Genomic DNA, 18,518 nt, shown 5'->3' on the forward strand with positions numbered 1-18,518 from the left:
CCTCTCCTTGAATATCCTCCTCGTTCTGGGATTAGTCTAGCAGCTCTGTGGGAACGTTCAGAGATTTGGATTTAGCTTCTGGTATGTGGGGCAGTTTGCTTTTTGAACTCTCAGCAGAAACTCGCAAACATGTCTTTATTTAAAGGTCTCGTGTCACTCTTTAGTGGGCCCTAACCTATCCTTCTGTCCAAGATACCGAAGTCAATTGGTCTCTAGAGTACTGTGATGCATTCAAACCTAAAAAACCTTAAGTGGGTCTATTTTCATTCCTCCCAACAAGGCACTGGATATTTTAATGGTGAAGACTTATGAGGCTGTATTTCACTTACCATCAGATCATGCGTAGAACTACATGTTCAAAGAGGGTTGTTGGAACCTTAGTAACAGCAGTTTCATTGATGTGGAAGAGCAGAAGTCATTTGGAAGCGATCCAAGAAAGAGACGGAAGAAAGAGAATGAAGCTGAGGGAGAAAGTCCACTCAAGGAGACTGAGTTAAAAGATTCAGTACGGTGTCCCTATGCAGCGGGGTGGAAGCTGGGAGAGAAGAAAGAAGGGCAAGTGAAGGCCCACCCTCCTCACCCCCTTTATCACCAGACAGTATTCACTCTTCACTTTCATTTAGCAGACCAGGCCTCTTATCTTTCACTTCAAAATCCAGTGACCTCAACCTACATAACAGGTCATTAATGCCCATCAGCAATGTCCCAGCACCAAGGTGGTGGCCAGCAGAAGTAAAGCAAAAGCCAATTTTCAAGCTATCCGTGCATTTGAAGGATGATGGTTTGTATATTACAGAATGAGTACCTAAATGAAGTTAGATAGAATCGGGAGAGGAAAAATACGGTCTAGCTTATACTTTGTGAGTTCAATTTAACAAGCAATGAGAACCTACAATGTACCACATATTATGTTAGGAGGAGAATGGAACTAACTTTTAAAAAGTGCTTAGGATGTACCTTGAAGGAGTGACTTTGTCTTGTTTATCACTGTATCACATACCACAATGTCTGGCATATTTAGGATTCCATAAATTAAATCTTGTATAAATTCATAAATGTCAGACACAAACCTTGGGCCCTTTTGTATACACGACGTCATTAAATTCTCAAACTCTCAAGTTTTATGCAATAGTAAATAATATTGCTGTTGCCCACAGGGATCTTTCTCATCCCTGAATTCCTCTAATATGTAAGAGAAGCATAGAAGAAATGGCATTTGAGCTGGACACTGGAGGTTGTGTAGTATTTCAACAGGCAGACGAGAGGGAGAAACTGAGGTCAGGTACTTCAGGTAAACATTCGTGGAACATCCCCTATATTAACTGCAGAGGGAATAGGATAAGTGAAGCGGAGGGAATTGGGAAACCTCACACTGTAGGGGAAAGGCAGTGCGCCTGTGCGGAGGAGCGGTGGGGGAGGGGCAGGGGAGTTGAGCCTGTTACCGAGGTAGCCGGCCGAGCACTGTGGGTCACACACTGGAACGTGTTTGATCTTACTCAGCAAGCGAGGGGGAACCACAGGAAGTTTCTGAGCAAAAGAATGATGGTCAGATTGGGGCTTAAGAACATTGCTCTGGCAGCACTGTTGGGGATGGACTTAACAGAGGGGGAGACTAGGTGAGAATAAGGATGGCCACCACCGGGGCAGTGACTGGAAAGATGAAAAGGAGGTTGCCTTTATGCCAATCCAGTTCCTGAACATCCTTCAAAGCCCAAGCCAAAACTCTCAGATGCTACAGCCCACAGGGATCTGCCCCACCCCTGAATTCCTATAACAGGCACACAGTGATCTATTCCCCAGTCTAGCACACAATCCTATATCACCCTATCTATTGCTCCAGTTATCTTATGTATCGGTGGCTTTGTCCCTAACTGAGGTATATACTCCCAGAGAGCTGTGCAAACCAAAGACCTGGCTACCTAATAGGCTGGGAAGAGCATTACACTGGAGACAAGAGTCCAAGTTTCCAGTCTTACCTTTTGCACTAAGTAGCTGTGAGACAAGGGCTTGGTGTCTTTGTAAAATGAGGAAGTCGTTAACTTTCAAGAATTCCTCTAGCAAGAGACAATGGAAAGATAATGGAATTGGGAGTTGCATTCACTCATTCATCCCACAAATAGTTCTTGACTGTCCACTAGGTATCACACACTCCCGTAGGTACTAGGGAAACAGACCGAGTTTGATTTCTGTCATTCACCGTGTCCCTTGGGAAAATCATTTAAATTCACTGGGCCACAGTTCTTTATTTGTAAAACAGGAATCATAATGTTTACCTCACCGTGGTCCTAAGGATGAAGTGATATCACAGAAAGCACATAGCGCGAGGTGCATCAATAAACACCTCCCCCCTCGCCCCTCCCCCAGTTTGAGGTATAGGCCAGGACCGAGAAAAATAAACATTCGTGGAACATCCCCTATATTAACTGCATCTACAAGATGTGGTTTTGAACCCTGTAAACACATCATGCTTCTTCACAGCATTTAAATACTTTGCTTGGTGTTGGCATATTGCCTCACCATAGTGCACGTTCCTACCAGTCCCAACCATGATACCTTCCAGAAGGCGGGTGTTGGTGTACTTATGGATCTGGAAGTGAGAAAACGCTTGCCTTTGTTTCAGCTGCCCACTGCTTAAGGCTAAGATATGTGCCAGATGGTGCACTGGGCACAGGGCTTAGGAGGGGTATATGTAAAGGCTGCCGCTCTCCACAGGAGCTCACAAGCTGCCCAGGGAGGATTTCAGTACATGCAGGGGACGCTACAAGGACGCTGAAGGACGATTAGTCCTGGGCAAAGGGGGCAAGACTGATCTAAATTTTAAGTCTCGGTGCGAGCTGGTCAGGTGGGACGGGCATCCAGGACGGGAAGGGCGCACAAGTCAAGGAGCGGACATTTGAAATCGACTGAAACTTGCTGGGTATGAGGCCCCGGGGTAGGCTGAGGCTAAACTGTACCGAATACCAAAGTGTTCGTCCCGTGGTCAAAAGGAGGCCGCTGAAAGTTGGTAAACTGAGCTACGAGGTATTAAGGTCTGTGATTAAAAAGTCAACTGGCAACCGTGGCAGGCCCGCCCAGAGGTAGCGAGGATGCCTGCCAGGTCCTGAGCTGTCGCCTAGAGTCCTCATTCCTCTAGTAGCTTCCAGTCCACCACTTTCTCTCTCGAGATTCCTTCACCCAGACTTCCGCCCTGCTTCTTCCCTTCAGGGTCGCGGCTCCGCGCAACTACTGTATCCGACCCCGCGGCGGCGGCGCGCGTGCGCGACTCTGTGGCGCAGGCGCACGGCGTTGCCGCAGCGCGGGGCGTGGGGAGAGGGGCTGGAGAGGAGAAGGTTCTTGTCCCAGGTCCCTACCAGGTGCCCGTAGACATCGGCAGGCTGGAGGTAGAAGGTGGAGTTGAGCAGCTCTTCCAGCCTGCGCGGAACGTCGTTCTCCCGGTAGTACTCCATCGCCTGCTGCTTCAGCTTCTGCAGCTCCCTAGTGGTCCCACAGCTGCGGCCGCCGCCTTCTTCCCCCATGGTAGGAGATTTAAGGCTACAGCGGGGGTTAGCTGGGGGGCCCGCGAGCGTCCTCCTAGTCGCTAGGCAACGCAGCGAGATCCCGACCCCAGGTCTCGCGATGCTTCCAGCCTCACGTTCTTCCCTCAGCCGGAGTAGCGAATGGCTACTTTGCCCTTCTCCCCCTCCCGCTCCCTGAGGTTTTGGCCCACGGGGTTGGCTGGGTTCATTGACTCTTGAGACCGGCTCCCTCCTGGCGTCGCTTTCCACTCTTTTCCCGAAGGTTTTCAGATGGGAGAAGAGTTAACGCTCTCATGACGCGCTTTTTGCGGAGGCGTAGGAGGGTTAGCCCCGGCTTCCAGCTGGGGACTCGAAACTCGGGTGGCACTGGTTCCCGGTGGCCCTGGGACTCAGGCCATCGGGTTTTCCCCAGCCACCCCCTCGTTCCTCGCGGTCGGGGAGCTCCTCCGGGCGGCGGCCTGTGCCGGCCCACTCTCGGGGGGAGGGTTGTAAGAACTCTGGGTACCCTTACTAAGCTGTGGAGGACCCAGGAATTCAGTCATTCTGCAGATACTTACAGCCCTGAGCAGAGCGGTGTGCTGGCTGGGCGTACTGCGAGGTCCAGGAGAGAACGGCCACGCGCCCTCCCCTGGGAGATGAGTGGGACTAGTGGGGTGAAATTTTTCTGTAGAAGGAAAAAACCACTGTGGGCTGAAAAAATTGGGGATGAACCGTAAGGGCAGGCCTAGGGTAGGGTGTTACAGACAGACTTGAGGAGGAGAAGCAGGAATGGAGGACTGTCATTGGGTCATGTTCTCTCTTCAGAACCTTCAGAGGCCGCCTGCGTCCTGCCCTTTTAAATCCAAACTGCCTGCTTGGCTTTATGACACTTGCTAGGTGTCTCGTGCAATTATACAACTTCTTAATGCGCGCCCTCTGCTCTAGATACTTCTGCTGCAGGAAAGGGCTGAGATGGACAGGGTGTTCTTGTTCCACTCTTGCCTGTTGGTGTTCGTGACCTAAGGCAGACCATTTAAAACGTTCATGTTGCACTTTTGCTCATCTGGAAAACAATCTTAACTACTCTGCCGACTTCACAAGTCAGAGTAAAATGAGAAAGTGAGTGAGAAAACACTTTGAAACAAGATAGTTATTTTCAATAGAGGCAGGCAGATGCATACACATAATGTGATTCTGTAAACAGTGCTATTAAGAACCCAGACATGCACCTCCTTCTGAACTCCCTCGGTGTTTTTTCCAGTTCTCTAATGGCACGATGGAACTTTCTGGGGTGTGATAGATCATCATGGATCTACCTTATCCTTGCTGGATGGAAATCCCTCCATGATAGGAGCCAAGTCTGAGTCATCCTCACCCTCGCTGCAGGGACAGAGCTTGTGCTCTGCTGAACAGATGTTGAATGAACGTTTATTCAGGATAAGCCAGCGCTGTTGCTGCTGTTTCCATCCCACCACATGCCTTTCCTCATATCCCTTTAGATGGAAGGCACCCCCTTTTCTCACACGTCCATCCTTTCCATCCTGTAATGCCTGTTGACTCCCATATCTTCAAAGAAGCCACACTCCACACTCCAGCTCACACTGTGGCCAGCCTTTCCTTTCTTCTGAACTCCTTTCCCATTTGCAGCTGCAGCTGCAAAATTCAGCGTTTAGGGATGTCTTGATTCATTTGACGCTTTAATGGAAAATTAAGTTAAGCATCCTGGGCTGGGACCATCATGTCTCAGTCTCCCCTCTGTAACCCCCTGGCCTCTAAATTCCTTAAGGACAGGGACTTGATCTGTCTTGTTCACCGTTGCGTCCCCAGCATCAGGTAATGACCTGACAGAATAGATATTCCATAAATGTTTGTTGAATGAATGGATGGACTTTACACATAATGAACACTTAACTCACAGTCAGATATTTTGTGAATAATGAGTACCCCAGGCTGGTTTGAGCAAAGCCTTTATTTTCAGGAACGATGAGAAATAAGGATGGAAAAGTAGTCTGAGGTGAGATTGTGAAGGAACTGGAATACCATTCTGTTAGAGTGGGGAGCACGCCCGAACTTCTGAATATAGGATAGGCAAGATGGAAGTCTCCTGAGTGTTGGAGGAGGCTAACTGGCAGCAGTAGGTAGGCTTGGTGGGTGTTTGGTTATGCAAAAAGCAGGAGACTCGGGTAGAAAATAATATAGATGTAAGAGCCTAAACAGTAGTGGTAGCAATGGGAAGAGAAGGACGAGACAGGATGGAAGGGTGAAAATCACTTTGAGTGATTGGATGTGGGGTCGGGGAACCAAAGATGACTCTCCATGGAGGATAACTCGTAGAATTCTGTCTCAGTTTTAACAGAAGTGCAGTAGGTGAGAGAGTGATCTGGTTTTGATGGAGGAAATGCGGTACATTTGGTTGTAGATGTTTGAAGCTTGAGGTATCCCGAAGGAACGGGAGGACTGAAGACACAGATATAAGACATCCACGAAGAATGTAAAGGTGAATAAGACTAGATGAATCCTCTGGAGGGAAACGGGAAACCAGTCCTCGTAAACTCAGGACCTAAATATTGGGGAACAAATTTATTTAGGACACGGGGACAAACAAAAAGGACTTAGAGAAAAACGAAAAAAATCCGCAGCCTGGAATCTAGGGCAGAGAATTTGGGGACTTTGTCAGATCTGTGTGTGTGTGTGTGTGTGTGTGTGTGTGTGTGTGTGTACACATGCATGAAATAAAGTCTAAAAAGATATACATTTGCATGTTAATTGTGTCATCCTTAGGTGATGGGATCTTTTATTTTCTTCTTTTTATATATTAGTGGTATCTGATTTTCCTGAAATGAGTGTAGTACTTATATAACTTTGAAGAATTACATTAAAAATATTTGAGGGAAAAAATATTTGAGGGAAGGATATTAAGTCAAAAGTTATAGGAGAATTGAAGACTGAAAAGAGATTTTTAGGAATTCAGTTCTTCCCTTATGGATCATTCCATCTTCTCAAATAAAAATAAAACTTAATGAAGCCTAAATGAATAAATAGACCTACCCTCCCTGTTTACTTCTGTCATTCACTCAGTCAACCAATATTTATTTATTTATTTATTTATATTTTTTATTTTTTTGCGGTACGCGGGCCTCTCACTGCTGTGGCCTCTCCCGTTGCGGAGCACAGGCTCCGGACACGCAGGCTCAGAGGCCATGGCTCACAGGCCCAGCCGCTCCACGGCATATGGGATCTTCCCGGACCGGGGCACGAACCCGCGTCCCCTGCATCGGCAGGCGGATTCTCAACCACTGCGCCACCAGGGAAGCCCCAACCAATATTTATTGAATGCTTACCATGCGTCAGGCACTGTTCTAGGCCCTGGGGGAAAAGCAGTGAATAAAGTGGATAACATTTCTTCTCTTTGTGGCACTTATGTTCTATTGGCACTTCAGTAGCACTTACATCGTAGTGAACCATTGGGGCAATAAACTGAAATAATAATAGACGTGAAAGCATTTTGAAAAGTTGGTGAGCTAGGGGTTTAATGGCCTATTGGTGTTGACAGATCCAGAGTAAATAAAATTATTATTCATGAATATTCCAATTTTCTTTTCCATAGATATTAGAAGTACTAGGGTTGGGGATGTAAAATATATTTATGCATATGCATATGCATATTTTATATACTTAACACACTCCTTGTTTCAGTACCTTGGTGACTATATTTCCATTTCATATTGAGACTGAATGTCCAAGGGTACTTACAGAGTGTCAGAGCTTGAAAGGGACTTGAGTGCAGCTCACCCTAAAGGTATAAACTGGGGAGTTGATTAGGGGAGGGAAATGAGGGGAAGGAAAGGCTCAGGAGATATAGAAAATTCTGGAACATATCCAGGGAGAGAGGGTAGGACTACACTCTCCTCCTTTAGAAAGAGAATGGGGTTGCTGCATTGGAAGGGATGTATGGTGTGGGACAAGGACCATTTGTCTGGGAATTAGAAAACTTAGATTGGAGTCCCAGCTGTCCCCAAGATCTTCTGGGACCTCATGGATAGAATGAGAGGGTTGGACTAGATCAGTGTTAGGAAAAAGGTTTCCCAGCCTTTTTCATTATGAAGACTCCTTTTAAACAGCAACAAAAGATTGAGACACCGCCCTCCTCCACCACAGCCCATGTAATAGTTGTTATATGTAGTGACTGAATTCAGTGGTCCCTCTAGAGGCATTCGTATTTCATTCATGGGAAGTCTGTACCTGTGACAAAAATACATTTAAGGCAAGCCATTCTTCATTGTCCTGGGTGGGTTTGCTGTATGTTTGGAATTGTAGGCCACTTGCTCACGTCTATGGGCTTCTCAGGGACCTTGACTGAGAAGCCCTGAACTGGCTCTCCATCTCAGATCTCTCCTACTTTGTAGCTCTGATTCAAGATAAAATATCAGGACATGTTAGTCTATTCCTATCTGCTAATTGAAGATCCTTCATAGAGGAAAAGAACCATTTTTCAGTCTGCATTTCAAAAAGAACTTCTAAGCTATGTCATACATTTCCTAAATGAATGAGGATAAATAAAAATGTATTTGTTCATTTTTCCTTAATCCTTTCCAACACCTTTATATAAATTGGAACTTGTTTGCCATGACTTTAATGTTCAGAAGTGATTATTTAGATGTTATTTTGGGGTTGCTATCAAGTGCTTGTTAATTCTTCTTTCCTGCATTTGCCATCTGTGTTGAATATCATTTTTCATAGGGAACTAATGAACATGATTGCAGGTGCCTTTAATCGTAGAAACTGGAGACAGAATAGATGGAAATGTTGCCTTTTCCTCATCTAAAAAATGGGAATAATAGTTACCCTTCCTCACCCAGTTGTCATGAATGAGAAATATGATTGCCAAGCTAACTGCAACATAAATAGCTGTAAATTAAGTGCTAGGTAATAAAAGTAGGAATGATTTGACTCATAAAAAATGTTTTTCCTAATTTGAGTTTTTCATTACTAATGCCCCCCGTCAATAGTCATTTCCACTGTAGTCCTAACAACAACAAAAACCACAGCAGTAACTACCATTGATGGAGCCCTTTTATATGCCTGGGTCTTTCCTTGTATCACCCCATTGAATCTGCAAAACAGTCACAAAAGGTAAGTGACTGGCCCAAGGTCACACCGTTAATAAATAGCAGAGATGGAATTTGAACCCAGGTCTGGCTGACTCCGATGCCCATGCATTTCCCACTGTGCTCCACTGCCTCTCAAATCTAGAACTCAGTCAGATTCTGCTGCCTCACGTCGGCTTTTGCTAGACTCTTGCCCATCCTCTCTAAGAAGCCAGTTGAGTTGCTCACATTGAGAGCTTACAGAGAGGAACCTGGGTAAATGGTGTTAATCTCTCGATCACTGATTCGCTGTCAGGGCTGTACATTAGAATCACCTGGGGATTCTACCAGATTCTTCTAGAATCTAAGCACATTAGAATTTAAGCACCACAAAGAGAAGGATTACCCATTTTATTCACTGCTGTAGTATTATTGAAAAATGCTGATGCCTGGGCCCTACCCCAGGCCTATTAAAATGGAATCTCTGGGGGGGGGGACCCAAGCGTGGGTATTTTTTGAATGTGTGATATTAATGTTCAGCCAAGGTTGAGAACCACTGCTCTAAAAGATTTCTTCATGGATCACGTCATAAAGAGAATGACTATGGCTTCACCCAGGAATGGTTTGATAATAGAGGCTACCTGCCAAGAAAGCCTAGAAGTATTGGGTCTTGGAATCAGACCCCATGGGTTCAAGTGCTGGCTCTTCCAGTTCCCAGCTGTGTGGCCTTGTACAAGTTACTTAACCTTTCTGAGCCCATTTCCCCATTGACTAGTATTTTCAATTCCATAGGATTGCTATGAATTAAATTAAAAAATCCATGTGAACTTCTTCCTGCTGTGCCCAACACATAGGCACAGTCGTTATTAATGATGTCGTTATTACCAGGTAAATTAAGAAGAAAAATGTAGCATTTTCTAGCAGTTTGGCAGTATTTGTCTGAAAACCTTCATTTAGCTTTGTACAGGAATTCAGATGGAATTGAATTAAATGATAAGGGGAACCCCCCCTTTAAAACAATATTAGTGACCTTTAAACGTTTACCATTTGCACAAAATTATAAAGTTGGTGTGTTATTTCTCTTGCTTCCTAAATGCATCAGGAAGCTGGAGTCATAGTTGTAAAGTGAGTGTTCAAAACTGGCATCCTGTCAATGGCTGTTTTAGATTCAGCCTTCCGGTCATTTGTTCAAAGGGCTTTGACGCTGAGGACCAAAAGATACTGTTGGAGATGTTGCTGCTGGCAGTTTAATTGGTATTTTTCAGGGTGTAGACGCACGGTTTATATATAGGCAGAATGAAACTGGAAGTAGGGCAATTAGTCCAGTGAGTTCAGACAGTGAAAAGGAAAAAAAAAAATCAGGCAAAATAAATTCTTTAAGCAAGCTGTTTTGCCATTTTTAAATAGGCCCTTTTTGGGCTTCCCTGGTGGCGCAGTGGTTGAGCGTCTGCTTGACGATGCAGGGGACATGGGTTCGTGCCCCGGTCTGGGAAGATCCCAAATGCCACGGAGCGGCTGGGCCCGTGAGCCATGGCCGCTGAGCCTGTGCTCCGCAACGGGAGAGGCCCGCGTACCGCAAATAAAATAGATACTTTTTTTTTTTGTGGTACGCGGGCCTCTCACTGTTGTGGCCTCTCCCGTTGCGGAGCACAGGCTCCGGACGCGCAGGCTCAGCGGCCATGGCTCACGGGCCCAGCCGCTCAGATACTTTTTAACTTTATAGAAATAGATACAGCTTAACAGTTATTTCTGTGACATAATTATGGGGTTCATAAGTCAAAATGAATACATATAAAATATCCGACAAAGGCCAGGTTTTCTAATTTGTACTTTTCTTAATATAAAAGTAGTAAAATAAATGTAGTAATTGCATTTATTGTGAATAGAGAAAGTTAATGTATTTTCCACATAGGGGGCAGCAAAGAAGAGAGGAGTCCCAGCTAAGAGGACCAGTTAGATATTTTATAAAATTATGGCTAAAAAGATTTTCTCTTGTTAGTGGTGCAAATATTGATTTGGTTTGTTTCCTGGTCCCTGAGAGCTGTGGGTCTACGTGTTTTGTTGCTGCACTTGAGTGAGAGCTAATAAATCGTTTGACTTTTGTAATTAAACCTAAGAACCTAATTGAAGGGGATTTTACTTCCTAGAAAATGTACCTTAATCTGCTTAAGAGGAATTATCTATTTCTTATTAGCAAAATCAAAAGACTGTCTATGCCTTTATAACTGATGATTTCTGCAGGCCTGGTCATGAATCTCATGGTATTGTTAAACCTTTGAAAAATTATTTGGGAGATTAAAAAAATTCAGTTGTTAAAAATTTAGGATTTGACTCTTTACATTGGTTATTGGCAAAGTGTAGGATTCTTTGTTGTTCTTGTTGTTTTTTTCTTCTTTGATTTGCCTTTTTTGTCCTGTTTTAGAAGCTAATTCTTTGACTGTTTTAAAAAAATACTGGCATAGATGCAAATTAGAATTACTTCTTGAAGAATTGTGATTTGGGGGGGTAAATTTCCATGAGTTTTTAGTGAATCATTTTAGGCAAATTCCTCAATATTGATTTTACTGCATCTCTTTCATATATGACAGTCATATATAAATTTTTTATCATTGAATCACTATGTACTTACAAAATAATTTAAGGTGACACTTGCAAATGAATCTTTAATGTGGATCTAAATGTGTTAGATTAAATTCCTGTACAGTTTAAAACAATACACGGAATTGTGTTGTATATTAGCAAGGGGTAATGGATCCTGTTTTTAATTAAATAATACAATTATTATATTTTGTGATTGTGCATTCAACACCTTAGGTGGATATCATAGAAGGAAAATAGTAAGGATCAGAATTGGTTTTTTAGAAAAGCAAATAATGTTTCCATTAATACTTGAAGGAGAGACATAGTAAGGTGAAAAACTAAAATATTATTTCTAAAATGGAAAGAATTTTAATACGTTATTAATGATGCCTACCTTCGGCTCTATCTATAGTCAGCGTAACTATATTTTAAATGCTATAATTGGGGACAGGAAGGAAAAGAAACGTGCAAGAGAATCTAACACAGTAATGCTCGAACAGAAATAAAGAGTTGATGTGTATTAGGATAATTTTATGTGAAGGTACTTTCATTTGAAATAAATAATTGAGGCAAAAGTGAGGTTTGGAATAGAAGTATCCAGGTGCCCTCTGGTCTCCATTTCTTTTTGTGTGCAGAGATGCGGCCAAAGGCAGCATCGTGAGTTTTCCGGGGTCCACTCTCTCCCACTACCCTTGTCACAACTGGCTCGGCTCCCGGAAGGAGCTGCACTTGTTCAATAGCTACCGTTAGACTGTTATAAAAATGAGTTGATTTATGACCAACAGAGTGATTTAAAATATCCCTGAGCTGTTCTAAGGAACCATCTTTCCCAAAGTTCATGGCCCAATATTTGTATAACCTATACAGGAATTTGAAAATGGAGAAGATTTTGAAATGAACTCACGAAGCAGGGAATTTCATAGAGAAGAGCCATCTTGGTTAACTGTAGATGTCTGTACCTTCTAAAGAATTTTTCTACCTCTAAAATGTTAAAAATGGAGTCCCTGTTTGAGAGAACTAGTACCAGATTTCTTTTTGATGTAAAATTATTCCATGCCAGCACTTACTGGAATTTTTATTAACTTGTGGATCTGACCTGAATTTTGGTGCCTAATCATCAGTGCTTTCGTTTCTTTATAGCCAAACTGAGAGGATATAAGGGAAAAATAAAGTTTCTGCGCCGATTTTGAGAATACAAAATCAAAGACTGTCTTTTGTAGGGTAAGAATCAAAGAGTATGTTATGCAGCGTAAGAACAAAAATATAACTTTTAATGTATGATACTTGAAATAAGTAAAATGTGTATCAATTTATAAGCTTTAGAATGAATATTGTCTTATGTATCATTAGTTACTTTACTGAAAAAGAGCCGTTTTGAATTCTTAACTAAGACCATTGCAAGAAAAATATAAATATACAGAAGTTCAATTTGTATTTTTCTGTACATGTTTCATAAACCTATTGTTGGAAAATTAGTTGTCTTTTTTGAGATAATTACAAATCTACAAAAGCCAAAAATGCAATCAGAATGAAGAATTCAAAATTACAAGCTCTCTTTTAATTTATATTTGCAATAGACTTTTAATCTCCAAGTATTATTTGTTCTGTGGGAACAGAAGGAATCACCATGTGTGTTTTTTCCTAAACTAAGACAATGACCGTTTTTACCTTCCCCTGTGTATGTTGCCTGGGTTCAATTCTGACTCACTAGGGGATGCCTTGAATTTTTCACACTCTTTCCAAGTCCTAATGCTAAGATAAAAAATACTACCCTACTTGACACAAGACCAGACCCTGGCTAGTGGATCAGAGAATGTCACACACCCGCCTGTACCCTCTGGGGTGAAGGCTCAGCTGCCACATCTGGATCAGCCTGTATGATTTTTATGTTTATGAGAGACTCACCTTCCTCTCCAAATTTAGACTTTAGAACTATACACCTCCTGCCATCCTGTCTCATCAGTTTTTGACAAAATGTGTAGGTAAAATTTTAGTTTTGTTTTTTTTTAATGGTAGACATCCTACAACTAGTCCTGTGGGTCAGTCATACTTGTGTTGATTACTAACATGCGTCTATTTCTGTTGTTGGATATTTTAAAATAAGCTATAACCCTGAAAGGATATGATTGGAGGAAAGGGGCTGTGATCCGGTATTACACAAACTGGAAAAAAAACAGTAGGGGAACACTTAGTGCTTTATGACTTTTGAAAGAAAGGAAACTTTGCAGCATGTAATTCTAAGGACTTTATAGGGCATGAAAAAAGTAGACTCAAGCTTTTCATGGAGGAGGGGAGTGAAGTCTGTGTTTGTAAAGTTTTATAACTTTAATGTAATGTAATGTCTGACTTAGTCATAAAAAACTGCAGCTGAAGTGTTCATTTAGACGATCCCATGCCTGTACCAAGGAATAAAACAGTAAAATCTTTTTCTTCCCTTAGCTGGTGGTTCTATATTAATTCAGGAGCTATAAAGCAAGTTTCAAATTGACATCCTTTTCTAAATGGAAAGCAAGCACACCTTACATATGGAATATAAATATTTCAGTAGGTACTGTTACCCATCTGCCCGGTGTTAACTTTTTATTTAAGTATAAAGGATCTTAGTGGATGAGATCCGTGTCGTGTAACAAATGTAAACACTGAGTAAATAAAGGGTTCAGGTTGAGATACCCGTGGCTTTCACTGTATAAGTAAATTTAGAGAATCTGATTATGAAGAATGTTAGCTCTTACCCATCAGAACAATCAAATATTAGCCTGGGGTGTAATTCTCATCACTACATGCACCTTTCATCAATTAGATGTGCGTAGACATAGAAATGATGCAGCATTTTAAAATGCATCTTTTTTCTTTTTAAACGCATGCCCAACATCTGGACAAACCCTATTTACTATGAAGTTCAAAGACACATAACCCAAGGTTAAGTTCTACCTTGTAAAGTCAGGTGGTTTAAAATGTGCTACGAAGGCCTACATGAGGAATAGGATGTGCAGCCCCGTTTTGTTGTCTCTGAACTTTGGAATTCTTTTCAGACCTCTTGCATGGTGTGCAAATAAACGAAAAGAGGAGGATGCAAATGTGAAACCAGCCCTGGCTTCAGCCAGATTTGACACTCATTCTCTGACGATGTGCTCCTTTGGTGTGTTTTCCTCCCCTTCACATTTTCTTCTTCCTCCAGAAATATGGTGAAACGGTGCTAACGGTGTCCACGCACACTGTCACTCTGGGAGTTCAGGAGGGGGACATTGGGCCTGGGCACCAGCTGCAGGCTGGCCACCCCCCCACCTCCCCCACCCTCCCCACCCCCGCCCCCGCCACCTTCCCGGCACGGCCCTCCTGCTGCACAGCGTTTTACGAGGGGGTCTGGGGGTCTGGCCTTGATGATTCAGGCGCCCCTAGTCTTGGCCTCAGGGGCTTACTTAACCCACTTTTACTCTGTCTTGACCGCCTGTCTAATAGGCAAAGCTGCTAGAAATAACTGTGTGGTCGTATTTACCGTTCATCTCTCTCTGTTTGCCATGATAGAGATCATTTTTATAGGCAAGGAAATCATAGAGCCAGGCAGAACTTTAGGGGTCATTCAGTTCCACCCCCTCATTTTACAGACCCCTCCCCCCCAAAAGACCTTCCCTTATAATAAGCACATAGAAGAAATAAATTCCAGTTGCTGGTGAAAGACTGTGAACGTAATTCTTCTTTCTCATCCAGGAATCAACTTATTTAATGGGTTTAAACTTAAAGAATTAAAATTTTTTCTTCACCATATGGTAGATAAAGGAAAAACACCTTTTATTATATACAGTGTATTTTGGTGTAATATGTGTAATTGCCCTAACTGAATATCATGTATATTCTGACAATATTAAAAGATTTAAAAATCTAAAATCCAAAATTCCTAAATTCCAAGGAAAAAAATCGTGTTGTACCTGTTTATAGTTATGAAGCTTGTACCACGACCTTTCAGGGGGTTTAGATGTTAAAAACTTCTGTGGCCTTCCTCAGAGGTACAGTTTTAAATGGCCTTTTAATATCTGAGTTCGCTGTACTCTTGTTTGTCAAGAAAGCAGGCAGATGTTTTTGCCTTTTGGAAAGAAGTACAATAGCAAGCATGTCTGTGCCCTTACTTCATTGGCTACAAAATATATTCATGGCTCATCCCGTTGGAAGGTGATTCACCTGAGGCTTCGTTCCCGAATTAGTAATGCGGCGGCAGCATCTCATTTAGCAAGTGGTGCTTCCCGTCAATTAAATTGGAAAAAAACACAAAAAAACAAAACTCCCTCTCTCTCTCATTCAGATACAAACTTAGGCTTTCACCTGTCAGAAGAAAACGAAACCATCACTAACCGCTGTTTATTCGTCTGGCAGGTTCGTGCCTAAGACAAAGTAATTTTTCCCCAGGTGAGTTACTCCCTCACGTTGGCATTTATGAGAACTCCTTCAGTGTGTGGTCCCCGTCCCCGTTCCCACAGTGTGTCACTGCTGCCGCCAAGTGACAGGTCTGAAAAAAATCAGCCAATCTTAAACAATTAGAGCATTGATTTCTCTTTCCAAATCCAAGGCCCCTGCTACCTGCTAGACAGAGACACCGTCTTCTTATGCGATGGGAACTAGGGGATGACGCTCTCCTCAGTCAACTTGACCCTCACGGGTGTCCCTCCGGAATTCATGGCTTCTGAGAAATGAAAGCCATGGGTGGTTGAGAAAATAATCTCCTTGCCTGAACGAATATATCTAATTTTCGGGTTGAGGCTGTTTTTAGTTTAGTTTGGGTAGTTTCCCACAGTCTTATGCAAGAATTCCTACGCTACAGGAAGGGAAATTCTCCGTCGTAAAAATCCACCCGTCACACCCAAAGCCCGTAACTCTCGGAACACGCAAGTGCTTGCGGACGTACGCAGAGACGGTTCTCTTGAGCGACCTCATTCTTGAACTGGGCTAAGAGCTTTTCAATTGCCGTGACATTTTCAGCCAGGGAAGTAGTAGTTGTTGCAGAGCAATGTTTTACAGGCAATTACTTTGTATGATCAATGGAGCAATTCCCCTTCCAGAAAGGAACCAAAGCGATCAAGTTAAATCATTAAAGAGAGAAAGAGAGAGCGGGAGAAAGGATTCATCTCATTAGCAGGTGCCGGTGCTGCGGGCTCCGCGGCGGCGCAGAATGTCGCTGGCCCTTTAAGACAATGGCTGTGCTCCCTCCACCGCCGCCGCCCCCTCCCCTGTCGCTGTTGACAGGTCTAAACCTCCCTAGCAGCCCATTGTGGCCGCAGTAGGAGGCACCTGCAGAAAATGTGCCAAAACCAGGCAGGGAGCAAGAGCTTTTCAATAAACTCCGCAGCTGGAGAGGAGAAGCAACACTAAACTACCGGGCGCGGAGCAGGCACGTGATGGGAAAAGGGGTCACCACCAGGCACCTCCTACCGGCTCACTGAGCGCCGGTCGGTTCAATTTGCTGACATCTTCTAGCTGGCTTTTCTTTATTTGCTTAATATGCTGAGGTATTTAGCTTAAAAGCACTAAATGCTCCATCACGATGAGCTGCTCTCTCCCTTTCCCATTTACTGTTATTAAGGACATTTCCCCGTATTTTCTTTCTCTTTCTGCCCCAAACTAAGATTGTTTTCTTTTGCTTCTCTCCCATGACTACTTACAGGAATTCTCCACCAGACGCTGCCTGCTTGATTTTACTCATCTTTAGTTCAGGGACAAGTAAAGCTCTGCACACTTAGGATCTTGTGCTGCTTTCCTAAAGCACACACATTCTAGCTGCTGTTTGCACAGGTCTGGAAACGGCACTGCATTTCAACTCAGTAAACAGTTATTGTGCATCTTCTGTGTACCCAGCATGGTCCTCAGGGCTCCCAGAAATGCAGACAGGGACAAGACGTGCTTCCCCTCTTGTACTGTTTATGGATCCAGCAGAGAGCCTAAATGGCTATTATAACTGAATTTGTTTTGCACCCAGGCACTTTTCTGTGTAGTACTTGCAGCCGCCGCCGGAGTGGAGGTGGGGGGCAGGGAGGGACCCGGGATGTGCTGGTGGTGCTGTGGCTTTGTCGCGCGTGCCTTGGGAGTCAAGAGGACAGATTCGCAACGTCAAATCTCCAAGATAGATGATAGATGAGAGCCTGGCACAGTCCCTCGATTTTGGCAGCGCCTTACCTTTACACACCACTTCCCAGTTCTCATGATATGTCCATCTATTTTTTTTTTTTTTTTTCTCGCTTGAAGCAGTAAGGCGTTATCTCTGTCTTACAGATGAAAACATCTGAGACTCAGGGCAAAGCACCTTGCCCAGGGCCCCACAAGGACTAGGCGGTAAGTCGAAGGCCCGCAGGGACCAGCGCCTCCGCCGCCCCCCTAAACCTCCGCTTCCCTTCTGCCTGGTGCTGCCTCTCAGACTGCCTACCGCCCTGCGCTCAGGGCTTGCGATCGGCACGGAAGCACAGAGAGTGCCATTTTCACAGTGTAACTCTTTCCCCCTCCTGCAGATGGAGAGCGTTGGCGTGTACAGATTCTGTGGGTGTACAGCAAAGAACAAAGTGAAGTGTGATTCGAGGTGGGAAATAACCGCTGCAGGTAGGAAATGAACTAATTTGTGTAAGTATCGAACCGGCGTCGGAAGCAGTCACCCCCTAGAGCGACATTCTTTTAGAGAGGGACTAGGTACGCTTAGATTTGTGCGCTCGTAAGGTATTTGCTAAACCGCCGCTTGTTGCTTGTTCAGAATTCCAACAAGTGGGTGCGAGAGAAAGAGGATTGCAGAGGCACTTAAGTCATGAAGTCATTTCCCACCTACCCAAAGCCCAGGAAGGTCGCCGTCCACGCTCACGAGGGCGGCTCGTAGAGCGGGACCTGGTACCCGTCTAACCTGCTGGGCGCACGCTGGCCCCGGGGGGCCTGCATCTGGAGGAGACGGTCTCGCCCCTCCACCGAGCTTGTTTATGCTTTAACATGTCTCTCCTCTCAGAGGACTGGTCCTCTTCTTCCTTCTTCCCCAGCGCGTCCCTCCAATTCTGGAGAAAACAAGCGGACTATTCATGTAACAAGAGAAAGAGTGAGCAGGGAGGGGGGAGATGCCACCGACAAACTCCATTGAAAGCCACTGGCTGTTCATTTACATTCACACTTTTAAAAAATGTTAACTAATGATGTTAAATGGTTTGCCAAAGGTCCTGGCAGGTCAGTTGTAGAAGTGTCATTTCTGCCTAATTAGGGCTCTTGCGGCTGCCCAGGGCCTCCCAGTGCAACTGGTGACAAGCCGAGAGCTGACAGCTTCAATTGGTGCCAATAGGAAGGTTGGGCCGGTCATGTTTTCCAACTCAGCCAGGTGTTTGCTGAATGGGGGAGGGGGCCT

The 18,518-nt window shown here is 44.0% G+C and overlaps 2 protein-coding genes across 9 annotated transcripts in view; one reads left to right on the plus strand and one right to left on the minus strand.

The window, feature by feature from the left end:
• ENO4 (enolase 4) overlaps window positions 1-3,572 on the minus strand; it is a 38,761-nt gene extending 35,189 nt beyond the window's left edge. For 2 of the 3 annotated variants that reach the window (XM_067024576.1, XM_067024577.1), the window contains exons 1-2: window positions 3,351-3,372; window positions 330-376 (exon numbers count right to left, since the gene is read on the minus strand). In XM_067024576.1, the coding sequence (XP_066880677.1) occupies window positions 330-332 (3 nt within the window). In that variant the 5' untranslated portion in view covers window positions 333-376; window positions 3,351-3,372. Of the gene's footprint in view, window positions 1-329; window positions 377-3,350 lie in introns of all 3 variants that reach the window. The other variant, XM_059051723.2, reaches the window with a different exon arrangement.
• Window positions 3,280-18,518, plus strand: part of HSPA12A (heat shock protein family A (Hsp70) member 12A) — a 165,434-nt gene continuing 150,195 nt past the window's right edge. Inside the window, exons 1-2 of one of the 6 annotated variants that reach the window (XM_067024569.1) lie at window positions 3,292-3,516; window positions 17,653-17,740. In XM_067024569.1, the coding sequence (XP_066880670.1) occupies window positions 3,514-3,516; window positions 17,653-17,740 (91 nt within the window). In that variant the 5' untranslated portion in view covers window positions 3,292-3,513. Of the gene's footprint in view, window positions 3,517-5,970; window positions 5,992-17,225; window positions 17,480-17,652; window positions 17,741-18,518 lie in introns of those variants that run through there. The other 5 variants (XR_010838820.1, XM_067024571.1, XM_067024570.1 and 2 more) reach the window with 5 other exon arrangements.

Source organism: Kogia breviceps, chromosome 2 (assembly GCF_026419965.1).
Source record: "Kogia breviceps isolate mKogBre1 chromosome 2, mKogBre1 haplotype 1, whole genome shotgun sequence".
NCBI classification, from domain to species: Eukaryota; Metazoa; Chordata; class Mammalia; order Artiodactyla; family Physeteridae; genus Kogia; species Kogia breviceps.